This window comes from Temnothorax nylanderi, unplaced genomic scaffold (genome assembly GCF_030848795.1).
Source record: "Temnothorax nylanderi isolate EJ_2023f unplaced genomic scaffold, tnyl_v1.0 TNYL_tig0045_pilon, whole genome shotgun sequence".
Taxonomy (NCBI): Eukaryota; Metazoa; Arthropoda; class Insecta; order Hymenoptera; family Formicidae; genus Temnothorax; species Temnothorax nylanderi.
This window is the reverse complement of record NW_027249107.1, coordinates 1,292,326-1,309,307: the sequence shown is the minus strand read 5'-3', so window position 1 is coordinate 1,309,307 and position 16,982 is coordinate 1,292,326. Positions and strand designations below refer to the sequence as shown.

Here is a 16,982-nt window from a genome sequence, read left to right as displayed (position 1 = left end):
CGAACAATTTTTTTTTTAATGGACATGTTTGTAATTATTCATTGCCGATTTGTATAATAAAATCTATATTGCCTGCATATCGAGAAAACAGTATAAGATAGTTTACAAGTACAGCCTCATAGAAAAAAATTAAAAGGATAAAACAATATTTATATGTGATAATATATATATTTTTTATTTTGTCATGGATATTTTATTTTATTTATATTTTAATTTATTATCTGTTCAATATGCCCACAATTGGTGTCAACGCGCGAAAAGTTAGAAATTATATCCAGTCAAAAAAACATTGAGAAGCAAATAGTATTATTTGCGCAATATATTGTACCATAGTGCTGAACTCTAGGTATTCAAGGATGTTTTTTAAGTTTTGACGTATTTTATGTATTTTACGGAATGAAAGGACATACTCGTAAATCTTAGATTCTTCGCGTATACCCTTTTCTGCACTACCCTTTTTTTACCCCTTTTTTTATGGGCATTCTTGCGAAACAAAGGACCTTGCAGAGAAAGTTTTAATTCAAAGACTAAAGAACAATGTTAAAAAAAAGATGTTTCGCTCCAAGGGGAATAAAATAAGCCTTTCCGGATTTGAAGAAGATACGCTAATACGATAAATTAAAGTGAACGAAACGGTTAAATTTGCACCGAGTCACGGTAAGTCACAGTAATAACTTGAAAGACAAAGCTATACACGACAAATCAGAAACGTAAAAACGTTTTGCGAAGGTAATTTCTAAAGTTTTTTCAGTATATGGAAATCATCCTACCGAACAAATTAATCTATTGTATCAAAATTAGAAGCGGAAAAATCACATTTATCCAAAGTTATTTCTGCAAGCCCATCAGGAGATACATATATGTTACAGGGAATTCGTGTAATTCGTTTTTTTTTCGCAAAATCCCTAGAAAATCCACAAAACAAACTGGGATATTGTAGGGAATGAACTCGACATATATACTATATCATATATAAAAATACTATAAATATACTTAAATATATTATATTAAATAAAATGTTGTGTTTATGGCGTAAGCTATGAAAAAATAATTTCTTTTAAAACATTTCAAAAAAGCTTTTCCAAGATAAAGTCGACGAAAATTTTTTGGTTGCATGATTTGCCATTCTTTATCAAACAAATGTTGCATTTTATATAAAAGAATATATGAAAAGAAGATATACGATAATAATAATCTCGATAAACGATACAAATTATAAGATAAATTATATGTTGCAAATGGCTTGTACAATTTATTTTACAAATGAATACGCGTACATATACTACTACTTGCACATACACTTCGTACCTATACGTAATAGATTCTACCTAGTAATATTATATGTCATGAGTTTGTGTGTGAAATAAATACTGGTCAACATTTTATAAAAAGGATCGAAAGCTCTAGCAAATATATCTTTAATCTATTGGCGGATCCGTTTGAACGGTTTTGCTTTCTACAGAACATTCTTTGTTTAAGGAACCGTATTTATTTGCAATATTTACTATTTCTCGAAGCGTGGCATTCTCCTCCTTCAAAGTATGAAGCGCCTCCTTCTCCTTCAATTCATTCTCCTCATCTAAGGCAGCGGCTGTCTTCATTACGGCTGCCATTTCATTAATTTTCTCTGCTTGACTGGTTATTATCTGTAAATTAACGAAAATTAACGATATACATATATTAATAAAATACATATGTGAACATTGTATTTTTTAATCTCTTGCATTGTAGTTTCCAGTTAGATTAATAAGCAAATCTATTTTATTAATAATAAAGAGTAAAAATTTTAGATAGAGGATTATAAATCTTAACTTATTTATTATTTAAGACAGAAATATTTTTACTTACATTAGCGTATTTAGAATTGTGCATGGATGAATAATCAGTTTTGCTGAGACGCAATAAAGAGGCAGTTTGCTGTCGGTATTTGGACATTATGAGCTCAAGCGCATGCTGGTGGTCTTCTAAGGCGTTTCTCAACTCCTTATTCTCTGCCTGTATTTCTCGCAAGTGTTTATTTTCCCTTTGAATTCCAGCGATAAGTTGCAGGTGCGGTCTTTGCTTTGCTTCTGTATTTAAAATTTCTACTTCCTCTTGATACTGCAGATATAAAATTATAAACACATAACATAGAAAACTATATAACTTTAGTACTTGTAATATATGCATATTTGTAAAATATATCTCTATTATCTACCTGCTTCATGTTATCAATTTGTCCATACACAGCCTCTACCTCACTTATCAGGGTATCTGCCGTGTTCTCATGGTCGGAAAATCGAATGACCAATTTCTTGGCATCCAATATAATCTGCTGAAACGTCAACGACATCTGCAAACAGATACAAATCCCATTTATCCACAAACAAGTAACAAAAAATACAGTTATGTTGTTTCATCCTCAAACATGTATTGCTTAGTTTGAATATTAATTTTCAAATGTGAATAACAGAAACAAAGCTGCGATAACGAGCGGTATAATGTAAACTCTTGCTTTTTAATTTTACATTAAGATACATGGAGTCTGGGTTTTGAACATAAGTCCCAGTCTACTATAGGTGTTTTAATAGATCTCTAGTTTTAAGCTCTAAGCCCTAAGAAATTGACAAGGCTTAGGGCTTAAAACGCCTATTGTAGACCGAGACTAAAAGTTTCAGCATAAGATCTCGGCATGCTGGATGAAATCACGAGTTCGAATGATTCCATCTCGATTGCCTTTCACATTCGACCTAGTCATCGCACGTGCTTTTTCCTCCCTTTCCTCACACCTCCCTCCTTTCGTTCATAGATTTTTTTTTTATGTGAATGGAGAGAAGTCCCGAGTTGGACGCGTCCTCCAGGGAGAGTCGAGCAAGTCGTCGTCGACGTCTCCAATCGCATGTTCGACGGGGTACGGTACTCACCTTTCGGGAAAGGCGACTCGCCAGTGCTCGCCAGGTTCAACGGTGACTCGCGACTTCGTAGCGCATTCGGCAATTAATCGCCGGCGACGACGCCGAGGTTATGCGAGAACGTCGGTCGTGCCGAGATTCGGTTCACCACTCCCTCGAGGACTGTCCTGCGTGCCGTGCAGCGGTGGTGTACTCCCGTGTCCCGTCTTGACGGCGATCCTCGCGTACCATTCCACTCCACTCCGCGCGGTCGGTATGCACGTATACGTATACACGTCACTCGTCAGCTGTGTGACGCCATGAGCAGCCATGAGTGTACCGATACGCGCGTATGTTTACATGTGTGTGCGCGCGAGGCGGCCAACGGCCAAGCGACCCGGAAGGAAAATGGCCGCTCGCGATTTGACATTTACCGCGAGAACGGGAAAAAAAGAGCTCGCCCTCGGTCTTTTTATAGAGCCCGTCATTGATTAAACGCGACGTTTCTGACAGCGTGTACATAATAATAATATGTAATACATAGCGAGTACACAATGAGGATGGAAAGGTCCTTCCTCGCTAAAGATAATAATCTATTCCGGTATCAAACCAGCCGCGACCGGGGATTTAATCGGAGAAAAAAAGAGAAGAGAAAAGAAAAAAAAAGAGAGGAGAAAGTGGTGAGAAAGAAAGAGACGAGAGATGAGAGACGTTTATAAACATTCTCTCTTGCTGTTTGTTTTGTATTTAAATATGGCGCCTCGTCTCCCGCGGCGATTTTAATTCGCCGACGTGCGCGGTTCACGGACGCGTCTTGTCCGTGGGCCGCGGCCAATCGGGTGGCGCCTCGCCGGGAGCGGAGGGCGCCGATTGGCCGGGCGGTCGCGCGCGACGCGCCTCCGCCGGTCTCCGCTGGCCTCCGCGCGACCGGCGCGACGTCCGCGCGAGTTTCCCGTCTCGATCACGCGCGCCCGACGACTCCCGCATCGAGGGGATGAGCTCTTCTCGGTTCGAATGATTTATTCGTTTGTTCCACGTATGAAGAACTGCGAAATACTCGGCGGCCGAGGCGTCGATAACGAGACCGAGCTACAGCCGTCGTCGCCGAACGTGAAGGGGAGGCCCCGCGCGCATCGCACGCATCACGGCACGTCCCCGACGTTAATGTACGCGAGCGTTCTCGCGATACGCGAGCTGCGGCGTTGAGCGCGCCGAACCGTCGAGTAGGATATTCCAAGTGTGCTTACGCGGACACGAGGGAGGACGAGAAGGAAGAAGGAGGATCGACGTGCGCGGCGGACGGCCGAGCGAATGTAAATAAACCGCGCGATCTCGGTAAGCCGACAGCAGTACGAGGCCCACCGCGAATCGTCCCCGTGGCCGAGGCGCGTTATCGAGATAAGGAATTGCGCGATATATATATACATATACACGTATATATCGACGCCGACAAACCGTTAGTCCCGCGCGCGCACGCATACACACGCAGAGCAGCGCGCGCGCGTGTGCGGGCGCTCGCTCGAGTCGTTCGTTCTTACACGGATATCGGGGCTCGCGAGGAACGAGGGATAAGAGGGATTCTCTCCTTTTTTTCCTCTCCTTTTCTCCCCGAGTGCGCGCGCACACGTACGTACATACACGCGTCCCCGCGTGCGTCTCCTAGTGCGCGACGAGGATCCCAGCCAGCCTGGGCGATCCTCGGTACCCCGCGTGTTTTGTTTCTCGCGCGGACGAGCGTGCGAGCGTGCGAGCGTTGCCGACAGTACGATGTTTCGAGCGTCGCGCGCTTCGTGTTCGTGAGGATTCAAGAATCTTCGTCTCCCTCTCGTCCGTTCGTCTCGACTGGAGGCGCGAAGAGGAGGCAGAAGGATAATCGTGGAAGCGAGGAGAGTCGTCCCCGAGGAACGATCCGACGGACCCCGCAGGCGTGAGAGATAAAAAGCACGGTCGGAGAACGTCGAGGACATCACTCTCCCCCCTTCTCCTCTCTCTCCCGCCTTGTGAATCGCGCGCGGACGCCATCGCGGGATTCGCGGGATGGCATCGTCCACGGTGGCCGTTCCGTCCGGAGCCACCTCGGTGCCGACGGTCGCGAATGGCAGCGGCAGCGTCGGCGGCGGTGGCGGTGGCGGTGGCGGTGGAGGCAGCAGTGCCAGCAGCTGCAGCAACGGTGGCATCGTCGTCACGCCGTCTGGCACCGAGGAGATCGACGGCGGCGATATATTCGGCGATCGAGGTAACGTCAACTCCGTCGGCGGCTACACCAACGGCGGGAATCCTGGCGATGCCCTGGAGGAGATGGCGTGCGGCAACGGGGAGGCCAGCAATCAGGGCTGCGCCCTCTGCATGAGCAAGCTGTGCTCGCCCAGGGTCCTCTCCTGCCTGCACGTGTTCTGCGAGGCCTGTCTGGACAAGCTGCTGATGGACGAGGCCGGGGACTCCAAGGTGGGCTCGGTCATAAGCTGCCCCGTATGCCATCAAGAGACTTCCGTTAGTTCTAAAGGCGCCGCGTCGCTCACGTGCGACTATGTTCTCACCAATATATTGGATATGTCCGCGATCGAGAACATGGCAGTACTCTGTACCTCCTGCAAGGCCAAAGAGAGCGCCGTGGCGCGTTGCTCGGATTGCGCCAATTTCCTGTGCCCAAACTGCAACACGGCGCATCAGTTCATGCGCTGCTTCGAGCATCACAAAGTAGTTGCCTTTGAAGATTTGAAGCAATCCAACGAAGCTATCCCGATACACAAGCCGATATTTTGCGAGTGTCATCCTGCTGAGAATATGAAGTTCTACTGTCACACCTGCCAGGTAAGAAACTTTTGTGGAGAAACTTTTCGATAATGCTTTTATGTATTTAGTCTGTGATTGTCGCTTGGCATTTCTTAACATATTCTAAGCAGTCAGAGACTGATCTTCTTATTGTGACGTATATCGAGATAATGACACCATTAATACATTGTAATTTAAATTATAAGTATAGCTATGATAGATTCTTTTATAAATATATTCATTGAAACGGATACTTGTCTAAAAATATAAAATTGCAAGTAATATATAATGCATTTAATTCTATATTGCTCGAAGTATATATTTTCTTTCATACATATAGAAAAGAAATTAACTTTATTTTTGAAAATTTACATTGCAAAAAGAATAATAGTTCTTCTATCTTCTACATATAAAAGAATACTTCCATCTATTTATTTCTACATATATTGTATGCCTGGAATTTTGTTAATCGTGTTAGTCTTACTATCGTTAATAGAATTTTAAATGAGAAGTGTTAAATTATGTGTGATCAGGAACCTATTTGCAATGAGTGTCTGCTTGTGGAACACAAAGCACCGGAGCATCAATACGAACGACTGACGGATGCGGAACCACGGCAGAAGGAGGAAATAATTAACCTGATGACTGAAAGTAAAGCAAAAATTGCTGAATGCGATCAGGTTACGGTACAACTGGAAAATGCGCTTAGCGAGCTGCAAGTACAACATGATCAAGCAAAAGATTTAATTATGGAGACTTTTCAAAGTTACAAGGCCATACTAGAAAAATATAAAGACAATGCGTTATCCGAGCTTGAGAAATTGCATTCAAACAGAGAACTCGAAATCATGGATGCTTTTCATGGGTATATATATTTTAATAATTGTTTATTTAATCATCATTGCTTATATGTATATATGTTACATACTAAAGACTAAGATAATTTAAAAGAAAGGAGATACTTGTACTAGAAAGAAGGATATGAGTAAAACATAATTTTTGGTAATAACATTTGTCAAAATAAGACTGTTCTGTCGATAGGAAGGCATCTATTCTTTTTATGAAAACATGTATGAACATATTCTGCTACGTTTGAAATTTTGTTGCAGTGTTGAGAAGACCACAGAAAAAATAGAAGATGCCTGTCGTTTTACTTCGAGACTGCTGGAACACGGCGATGCAGTGGAAATCTTAGCACTTCGGCGTATTGTAGGAGCGCAACTGATGAATTTAATAAAAAATACACCAAAACGCAATGTAACATTCTCTATCGAATTTCAAACCGACTATGATCAATTTGAGAAAACTATGAAGGTAAATATGCATAATCAATAATACATTTTATCCAATTACATATCCTTGTAACAACCGATGTGTGAAAAATGATTACAGGAGGTATTTGGAAAATTTCACACTGAAAGTACGCTAGAAGTGAAAGCTCAACCTGAACCAATCTCAACGGTATCGGGTGTCTCTACAAATCAGCAAATAGTTCATACCACCTCAATGGGTTGTCCAAGTTCTATCAGCACAAGCTCTCCCATTTCACTTCCCACGTCTATGCAATCCTCCTTTGAAGGTGAACCTTCATTCATTATTCCACCGACCTCAAGTCCTCAAAATATTCCGCCTCCTCCACCACCTGTACCTCTTCCAACAGGTACGGTTCCTATGCACGGATTGACTAGCATTCAAGAGTACAATCTACAACAGCTGGCCAGTTTAGCGGAGAAGGTAGAGATGGTGGGCGATACTGGTGTAGTTGGACCTAGCTCGAATCCTAGTCCAACTCCGTCCTTCACTTTGGCAGATTTATTTGCTGGAGACCTAAGTTCTACAAGCCATGCCATTAATAATTTGCAAGCTCTTGCAAAATTAGGAAATACTCTTGGCAATCAAGGTAAGAAGTGTGACATTAAAAGTTTATGAATTTGCTCTAGTAATCCCAATGTCCTCCCCTCTTATTTCTTCCAGACATAATCCCATACATTTCCAGATTTTCCCACAGATTCACAGGTACCTTAAGAACTATTGGTTTATGTTTAAGTTTTTTCCCCATTTTTATTATTACTATTATTTTTATCCTACATCTACTTTCGTTAAAATTAGAAATCTCTTTTATTTTACGCGACATATAATTATATTATTTTATTTTAAATGACATTTTAAAATATGTCTTTAAAATATACTTCTTGAGCATATATTTCGACAGGAGGTAATGCGAACTAACTTGTCAGATTTAAATAGTGTGTCAAATTTTCTAAAAATTATAATTTGACAGAAATAAATTAAACTGAATTAAATTGCAAATTCGATTTTCAAGAGCTCTTGATAATCCATTTTTAAGATATATGACAACTTTTGAAGGGACAAAATTAGAATCAGATTTAACACGACCTCTATCTTATCTTAAAGTGTAATTTGAAAGAAAATAATATACTTGTATAAATATATATATTATTTATCCCCTGAAATATTGAAATACAGTTGAGAATTATCAGTATATATAAAAAAAATTATCGAAATTGTATGTATCATTATTTTTACTATCACTGCATCTATTCGATACAGATCTTGGAAATACCACCATTAATGGTGGTGGCGGACTAGTATTGGGACGTGGACCTTCACCAGCCATTGTAGATAACTCAAACCTGGGTCCTTTGGCTGCAAATAGTCTATTAAATGGAGGATTTCAATCATTATCCTCTTCTACTTCGCCGATACTTTCACAGGGTGCTGGTAAGATTATCCCGATTTTCATGTATATCAATAAATATTACTCGGAAAAAATTTTTTTATGCTTATCTTATACCATAACACTATTATATTTTGCATAATTATTGTATCTTAAACAAAAGATTCAAGAGGAAATAGTTTTTCTCAATATTAGATATAGTTACTGCATACCCTTACCAATATTGATATTTTATTTTTAGATGACTTAATAGGTGATTCTATGCATAATATGCCTGTAGTAGTAGGAAATACCGTTGCCAATCACGTAACCGGATCAGGAACAGGGAATTATCCTGGTCATCCAAGAACCCAGAATACAAAATTAACGCCTATGCATATCCGAAGCAAGTTTGGACAATTAGGACCCAGTAAAGGGCAATTTAATTCGCCTCATGGATTCTGTCTGGGGACTGATGAAGATATTATCGTCGCGGATACAAATAATCATAGAATTCAGGTATGTGTAATGATATATGCTAGCAATAAGTACTTTGTTATAGAAAAAAAATGTGTATAAAGCACTTTTATATAAATCTTTGTCTATGTTGATTCTAGATTTTTGATAAGACTGGTACTTTCAAATTTCAATTCGGTGTTCCTGGTAAAGAAGAGGGACAATTATGGTACCCCAGGAAAGTAGCCGTTATGAGAAATAATGGCAAATTTGTTGTGTGCGATCGTGGAAATGAACGATCCCGAATGCAGATATTTACGAAGAATGGCCACTTTATAAAGAAGATCGCTATTCGTTACATCGATATCGTAGCTGGCCTAGCTGTTACCAGCCAAGGTCATATTGTGGCTGTTGACAGTGTGTCGCCAACTGTGTTCGTAATCAGTGATACAGGAGACCTTTTGAGATGGTTTGATTGTAGTGACTATATGAGAGAACCAAGTGATATTGCTATCAGTGGTAAGCATAATCTTTCTCAATAGCAGTACTTATACCAATAAAATTATAATTAAATTGCGTTTCTTAGTAGACAAACTATGTAATTTATAATATTAATAATTGAGTTGCATGCAAGTTATATATAAATTTTGTGTAAAATTTTAGGCAAAGAATATTTTGTTTGCGACTTCAAAGGACATTGTGTTGTGGTGTTCAACGAAGAGGGTAAATTCCTGCGTCGCATTGGCTGTGAGAATGTAACAAACTTCCCGAACGGGATTGATATTAGCGATGCAGGAGATGTATTAATTGGAGATTCACATGGTAATCGTTTCCATGTAGCTGTCTTCTCCAGAGCGGGCTCCTTAATATCAGAATTTGAATGTCCATATGTAAAGGTAGAGTGTTAGATCTTTTACATTTTATTCCTAGATGTACATTTTTTTTAAATATGTAAATGAAACGTGAGTTTCCGAAACAAGTTATCGTTTAGCTCCTTTATTTATATCTGTAAACTTTTTTCAATAATGTTTTATAAAGCCAATATATGGAATGACAGGAATCGAACCTAAGATCTGTCAATAATGGATCAATCGCTTTCAAATGGAGCCAAATGTCATTCCATACTTTTCTTTAGTTTACATATATTATCGTTTTAAAACTCTGATTACCAGTAATAATGAACTGTTGTACTGATCAGTCTAAAATAAAAATCAATTTAATATTAGTATCTTATAAGATAATTTTATGTTCTATTTTATCTTACTAAATGTTTTTTTACTAAAATATTTATAAATGTAATGATTTTTAAAATAATAGCGCTTTTAAATGTTGTTATATTTCCTAGGTGTCTCGATGTTGTGGCTTGAAGATAACTTCGGAAGGATATATTGTAACACTGGCCAAAAACAACCACCATGTCCTTGTATTAAACACTCTTTATATATTGTGAAGTGGCATCAGACGAGTAAGTATGTTATAAACTTCCTCCTGCAAGTGGAAACTTCTTTGGAAACTGCTCTCAACGAAAGGTGGGAAAGGCATGCCCAAGGCATTACGTTCGAATATTGGGCCTATTGAAGCAATAGAAACAAGTGCAGCATGCAGCTTTAATAGTTGTAAAAATATAATGCGTCCCCGTTTTATGAAAGTAACAATGTTGAAAACAAAAAAAAAGCAGAAAGGTAACGTACGTCTCCGACCAAACAGTATAATAGTAACTTAGCAATTTGCATTTTGGTAAACTGCCAAAGTAAATTAAATTAACTAAGTGGAACCAGTTATATAAAAAAAAAAGAGAGAAGCAGTAAGCTATATCAACCAGTAAGCAACCAACCAGCCAGTTGGATCGCTTGTAGTAGAGAAAGCAATTTATAATGGCCTTCCGTCAAAATTGGTTGTTGTACATCATTTTTGACATGTCAGTATTTTAAGTATGTTTATAAATCAAATTATTCTAGTCTCCGACGAGCACTTTCTATACACTGGTTTCGATTCGTGCTCGGAACAAGACGTTCTCGTCCTGATTTTTTATTAATCAAGGATGTTTGTCTTCTTAGTCCTAACTGATGCTTCAAGATGCATATAAGTGCACAGATTACGTTTAAAAAGTTTTCCTTTAAGAGAGCTTCTAAGTAACTAATAAACTCAGCAGGATAAATTTCACGATGAAAGGATCAAAATTTTTCGCTTAATAGGAAAAAAAGACAAAAAAAAGAACGTTGCATGCTGCGAGGTAGTTGGTAGTACTTCCTGCTCTTATCATATCGTATTTCTAAAGAAGAGAACGAAACAATACTCCTCATTGCAGCAGGCACGAAGCTTAACGAGAGCTATGTTCCTGATTTCTTTCTGCGCGTTTGAAAATGATAGTTGAGAACATAATATAAAAACAACGTTAATGTGCAAGGAATAGATTATGGTATGTTGAAAATCAAACATTTAATATCTTATATAAAAAGTGTCGTACAGAAAAGATACTTTGAGCGTAAAAAAAAAGTGAAATAATTATTTACACTTATGAGACAAACGAGTAGATCCCATTTGTGCATTGTTAAAATTAGACGAGACACATAATGGTTACAATATTTACTCAGGATGCTTTATTATGGTCCACCATATGAATATGATATATATGCGTGTGTGAATTATTGGTTCGTGGTGCTAGTGAATAATGTATCCATACCATGTAAATGTATTTGTTATAAAATTACAGAAATCGTTCCCGCGCATTTTTTACAATGCAGGGGAGCGATTTTGTGTAATATATTATATAAGATTCGTAAGTACATAATATATATATATATACCACCGGTATATCATATAGGGACGATACTTTATCTATGTAAAAAAAAAAGGAAATAACGTACAGTTTGCTAAACAACCTCTATTTATGTATATATTAACATGATACATGAAAAAGGAAAAAACCACATAAGACACATACATATATAGAAATACACATATTTTTTAGGGTTGTTTACATGATCAGCCTTAAGATTTGATTGAACTAAAATGCAATGTGTATACAACATATACATCGGATATTTGGCAGATTGCTACACTGTGTTACCTTACATTATCTACAAACGTTTAATTATAAATCTATCTTGCCATACCAAATGCTAGGTAGCACATCCATATATACATATAATATATATATATACACAACATATATATATATATTTATTTATACTTGACTAGCTTTATCAAATTTGTTTGCATACAGGAAAATTATATCGATAATGTCTGGTTTCATTACTCGTGTGAAGCAAGTGAAAACAATTTAGACGAAACGAGAAACGCAAAAAATGGGACAGTACTAGGAGGCTATTTTAAAGTTCGCGCATAACATCGGCATTTGTAGTAAATTGCACGAAGCCTACATACATACACCTAAGCTAATCAGTCGTACTCATCTCTCGTATAACGTTAGAAGTTTTAATTTTATATATAAAAAGAAAAAAAAGAAAAGAAAAACTAATTCTGAAATATTTAATAGTCATGGTTAGCAGAGTTATATAAATAATGCCTGTGATAATAGTATCGTCAGGATAAGTTGTGTCCTTAAAGAGTCTCTGATGTTGTTGCTAGGTAAATATTGATTAGAAGTGTATCAATGTGAGATACCATTGGTTGCCGCCTGCGAGGTGTTTTTACAAGCACAATAACGCCTGTCGCAGTGCAGGCCATCAATCGTCTCTAATGATACGCGTTAAATATAAAAAGAAGATATTCAAAATAAAGAGAGAACATGTTGCAAAATTTTTGCCAGTCATATTAAAAATAAAAAATAAACTCATAGTGTAACGAATGGATGACCATTAACGAGAGGGTCTTTTACCTCACAAAATTATTATATTACGCTCACCTTATATATACTTGAATATTTTAGTATAGATTTACTCTTTACATATTTTTATCTCTGTGGAAGACTACTTGGCTAATTTAGGCCACTGTTGAAATTCACCCCTTATTTGCCTTGATGTTTAAATTACAACAATAATATATGAAAAAAAAAGAACGAGAATTACTTGTTACGTAAATGGTAATTGTGATAGATTTTTTGATGATTTTTACAATCTCAAAAGTCTTATTATCCTAATATGTATAGAATTATATAGTCACTCTGTACGTAATAGATAAACTTTGCTTACATTGTTAAACTAATATTAAAAGCTCTCATAACTATCCACACTAAACAGTTTTACAACTGGCGGTGTAAATCGAAGGTCGTATTTCGAGCATGGGATAGGTTTCTGTGTGTATTACTTTTAACAGTACTATTTTTATTGCTATACAACTTCCAAGGCCTTTTAGGTGCCACAGGTTCTCCGACATAATTTTTCAAGCAGAATTGTCTGAATTTACATATTTATTGTACGGTCGAATTTTCGAATGTTGCGTTTGCCGTGGAGTTAAAATTACCATTTCCGTTTCCTTTTTGATAATAGTAGAGTTGCCGCCTGTTTTTATTTATAAAATCGGAGTTAGTGCGCGATCACGTTTGTTTCCCGTTGCAAAATTGCTTTCGAAACGTGACGTTTTACAAGCTATGTTTTACGATAAACTTGGCGACACGAGGAAGACGGAGTTGCGAGCGCCTCGCGTCGCTCCGTTTCTAATTTCGCGAATTACGATTTGCGCGAATTGTATAAGACACAATACTTGTCAATCGTAAAATATGTCGTGTATCCGATGAGGAATCGTTGCTATATATCACACACACGAATATGTTCCTGATTTCAAAAAAAAAAAGAGGAAGAAAGAAAAAGAAAAGAGTCGCATATATTATACAATAAGAATTACTGCGATGTTCACAAGCATTAACGAGACAGCTACAATTATATAAATAATAGGACTAACATGACACGACATAAACTGAATTCTAGCCTACGGTTAATCATAGTCTTCCTAGAATCCTAAAGAAAAAAAAAGAGTATGACTTTGCTATATTGATTAGGGCATGGCCAATTAACGCTATATAGCTGGTTATAAATGAAAGAAAAAGCGTAACGAGAAAAGAGTTATCTTACGAATTGCGCTTTGTATTAACATCTTTACATCATTTTACTGGACATGGCTTATACACTAAAAATAAAAAGTCCGTGATTAATGTTTACTTTTTCATGCCTTCAGCATAATTTAAATTGTATTTATATACAAGAGAGAAAAAAAGAGAGGGTCAACAATCTATGATCAAAAAAAAAAACCAGAAAAAAAGAAAAGGAGAAAGAAAAAGCCGTAGCTCATTATGTGTAAGCGTTCCGCGTTATTTTTGTAATAATATTTTTATTCCTTATTCGATCATATACATCGTCTTATACTATGTAATTATTAATTTTTACCCTTATGCAAGCGTTATGTGTTCGATTGGCTGTTTCCGACGCTATTATAGCGTACTTATTTGGATACACTAGATCATTTTTTCTGCGGCAGGGTATTGCCGGGGAATACGTGGTACGAGCTTGCTAATATATATTTTGATCTATTACGTTTTTATTCGGGCAATCCGGGAAAGCGGAATTGCTCTTAAACGTGTATTTATATTATTTATATATTGTTTTGTTTAATTGGTTTTACGAATTTCTCGCCATAGTTATGTATCTTACTTCGAAAAGATAAGAAGACGTTATCTCCTCGATCGGTTTCTATTATACAATTCATTTCATTTTAATTGTGTTCTTTTTCAGATACGCGCATACACACGTTTATCGTCTTCGCTTTAATTTTTTACGTTTTTGTTGCCAATATTATTATTATTTTTTTTTCTCTTTGTTTCAAATACTCAATCTGAGGTGGGATGACAAGGAATTCTATACAGCTTGTCATACTACCTCGTGGGAGAAGGCAGAAAAAAAAGCGATTAGTTCGTAACAAGTATTGATGTTAATTCTACTTTAACGATTTAACTGCATTCCAAATCGATCATTTTATCTGTCACCTCGTGGGATAGAAAAAGTTAAATTCTTTAGTGCCAAAACAGACTAATCAGAGTATTTATATAACATGTATATTATTGCTTACGATTTGTTTTATTCCTTATAAGTTTATTTTATTCGTCTTTTTTTTTAAGTTCGCGTCGCGCGCGGGTGTCGAAGTTCTTAGAGTAAGAAGACAAAAAATTACGATTAAATCCTTGCTTAGTCAGTTAAAGTACAAATATTTAATATATATATATTATATATTCTATCTTTAGAGAGTAAGTAACGCGAATGGCATGTTAATGGCGTATATACTGTTACTTGGTTTCATTCCTCAACAGCACTAGCTTTATTTATTTTGCATTAGTTTACTCGATGTAATACTTAACAGGCTGAGAGAAAGGGTAAAGATAAACGCTTTCGCCATCGCCCTATACACGTGTAATATTTATTTTTGGATATTACCAACACGTTCCTTTTTGGAGGTACTTTGTTTACATATCAAATTGACCACTGAAAAAAAAAACCCACGTTACATACAGTTGCATTCCAAACCCGGTATGCTGAAGAGCGCGTCAACCTGTGTCGAGTAGCATACCCTCGAATATATCCGTTCGGTGATCTCCGTGTTTCCACTTACTTTTAAGTAGTGATCGCGAGGCTGACTGAGAGAGAGAGAGAGAGAGAAACTATTTACGGTGAAGCGACATTTGGAATCCGTAAAGCTTCTTGCTAGCTCATAACACAGCTCACTTGCAGCTTGTCGCGTAAATCGAAAACTTTAAGCGTCTATCGTCTTACATCGAGCGGTTGTGCTTTACCGAAAGTTAAGCCTGGCTCCGTCACGTTTCTCTGCGCAAAATTAGTTCTAGCGTCGTTTCTCTCAAATCTATCTAAATAACACACTAAATAACATGTACTATGTATATCTGAAATGAACTTTCTAACGATTCAACCTATGTTGTACACATACAAATATTGTAAACAGCTGTCCTGAATCGATACTGCGGATTACTGTGTGTAAACCATGTTTTCCTGAGACCTCCATTGGTATTTTGCATAGAATGAGCTATTTCTGGGGAAAGAAAAAAAAATAGAAAAGATCTTAAATGTTCCGACATCACTTATACACTTCAAAATGTAAACTGTATAAGAATAGTACAACTGACGAAAAAAAGAGGTAAATTGTAATGCAATATGGAAAGCGTGTATATCAATATATTTTTTATATGCTAATGGGATGCCAAGGAGCATGGTCATCTTGTAATGTAACGTATTATTTAGAGTTATACACGTCCAGAGATCGACTGTGTACACACACAAATCAGTTCCCTTTGAGACTACTCAGCCTTTGTATTAAAACACCCTCCCCCCCCCCCGTCGTCGGACTACTTGAATTTCAAAGTATTTCAAATATGTATCTATATATCTCTCTTAGTTTACGAGTTTTACGATTTTTAATCTTCCAAAGTTTGTCAAGACTAGTCCCCGAAATATCTGTAACACAGATCTAAACTCTCTTCTATTACTTTTTTTTTTTCTTTTTATTTACCGCAAATCAGCTTTTTTTTCTATCTTGTACCAAATTTTAGTTTCATTTTTATATAAAATATTCAAATTTATGGTATTATACGTATACACATCTATATACACTTTTACAAAAAAGAAAAAAAAATATTTTAATCTACATACTGTATTACATAATTAAAGATACGGAACATTTGCTACTTATATATTTGTCAAATGTATTATATTGAAAATATCTTATTATAGGATGGACAGATTTAGCCTTAAAAAGAAAAAAGATAAATGTTCTCTGTTGATCGTACATTGCTTCATCATATCAACTCAATTTGCCATTACCTGTCAATTCATATGTTCCGCCCTATACTAAGATATTCTCAAATGATATCACTACGCAGTTATTTGAAACGTGTAGAAGTATACATTCTTGTCTGCGCATAGGCTGCAATGCAATAATAATATATTGTGATGCTCACAAAGCACATAAACACATTTTACCAAAATTGTAATGTTTAAATATTTCATGTGATTTTGGAAACTGTTATATATTTTTTATTTCCTGCCAATTGTTTAATTTGTAATGTTGTTCTTTGTTCTTTTTCAATAAAGTAATCAACTGAAGATCAAATTCTTTTTATTCACTGGTATAATCACCTCGGATCGCGATTTCATTTGTGCGAAAACTCGACTTGGGTCTTTAACTCGATATTTTTTTTTAAACGATATTCGTATTTATATTCACATATATTTTATGTAATTTAG

General features: G+C 37.0%; 2 protein-coding genes across 2 annotated transcripts; one reads left to right on the top strand and one right to left on the bottom strand.

Moving 5' to 3' along the window:
- Positions 1-1,225: 1,225 nt before the first annotated feature.
- On the bottom strand, positions 1,226-3,203 carry LOC139771970 (FGFR1 oncogene partner 2 homolog). The gene is made up of 4 exons (XM_071705218.1): positions 2,904-3,203; positions 2,198-2,332; positions 1,849-2,100; positions 1,226-1,646 (listed from the first exon to the last, which is right to left on the bottom strand). Exons 2-4 carry the CDS (start codon positions 2,330-2,332, stop codon positions 1,419-1,421), a joined length of 615 nt encoding a protein of 204 aa, XP_071561319.1. The 5' UTR covers positions 2,904-3,203; the 3' UTR covers positions 1,226-1,418.
- A 613-nt stretch (positions 3,204-3,816) lies between these two features.
- On the top strand, positions 3,817-16,841 carry LOC139771958 (B-box type zinc finger protein ncl-1). Its single transcript, XM_071705199.1, has 9 exons — positions 3,817-5,681; positions 6,176-6,507; positions 6,752-6,956; positions 7,035-7,542; positions 8,214-8,384; positions 8,582-8,838; positions 8,937-9,294; positions 9,439-9,671; positions 10,121-16,841. Exons 1-9 carry the CDS (start codon positions 4,908-4,910, stop codon positions 10,223-10,225), a joined length of 2,943 nt encoding a protein of 980 aa, XP_071561300.1. The 5' UTR covers positions 3,817-4,907; the 3' UTR covers positions 10,226-16,841.
- The last annotated feature ends 141 nt before the right edge of the window (positions 16,842-16,982 follow it).

What these genes read in the sequence shown, in the direction of transcription:
- LOC139771958 (XM_071705199.1), top strand. Translation starts at nt 4,908, where the DNA reads ATGGCATCGTCCACGGTGGCCGTTCCGTCCGGAGCCACCTCGGTGCCG. An exon ending in ATCATGGATGCTTTTCATGG is followed by an intron (nt 6,508 to 6,751) that starts GTATATATATTT and finishes ATTTTGTTGCAG; the next exon opens with TGTTGAGAAGACCACAGAAA. An exon ending in AAGTGATATTGCTATCAGTG is followed by an intron (nt 9,295 to 9,438) that starts GTAAGCATAATC and finishes GTAAAATTTTAG; the next exon opens with GCAAAGAATATTTTGTTTGC.
- LOC139771970 (XM_071705218.1), bottom strand. Translation starts at nt 2,332, where the DNA reads ATGTCGTTGACGTTTCAGCAGATTATATTGGATGCCAAGAAATTGGTC. An exon ending in AAATTGATAACATGAAGCAG is followed by an intron (nt 2,101 to 2,197) that starts GTAGATAATAGA and finishes TTATATCTGCAG; the next exon opens with TATCAAGAGGAAGTAGAAAT. An exon ending in ACAATTCTAAATACGCTAAT is followed by an intron (nt 1,647 to 1,848) that starts GTAAGTAAAAAT and finishes GTTAATTTACAG; the next exon opens with ATAATAACCAGTCAAGCAGA.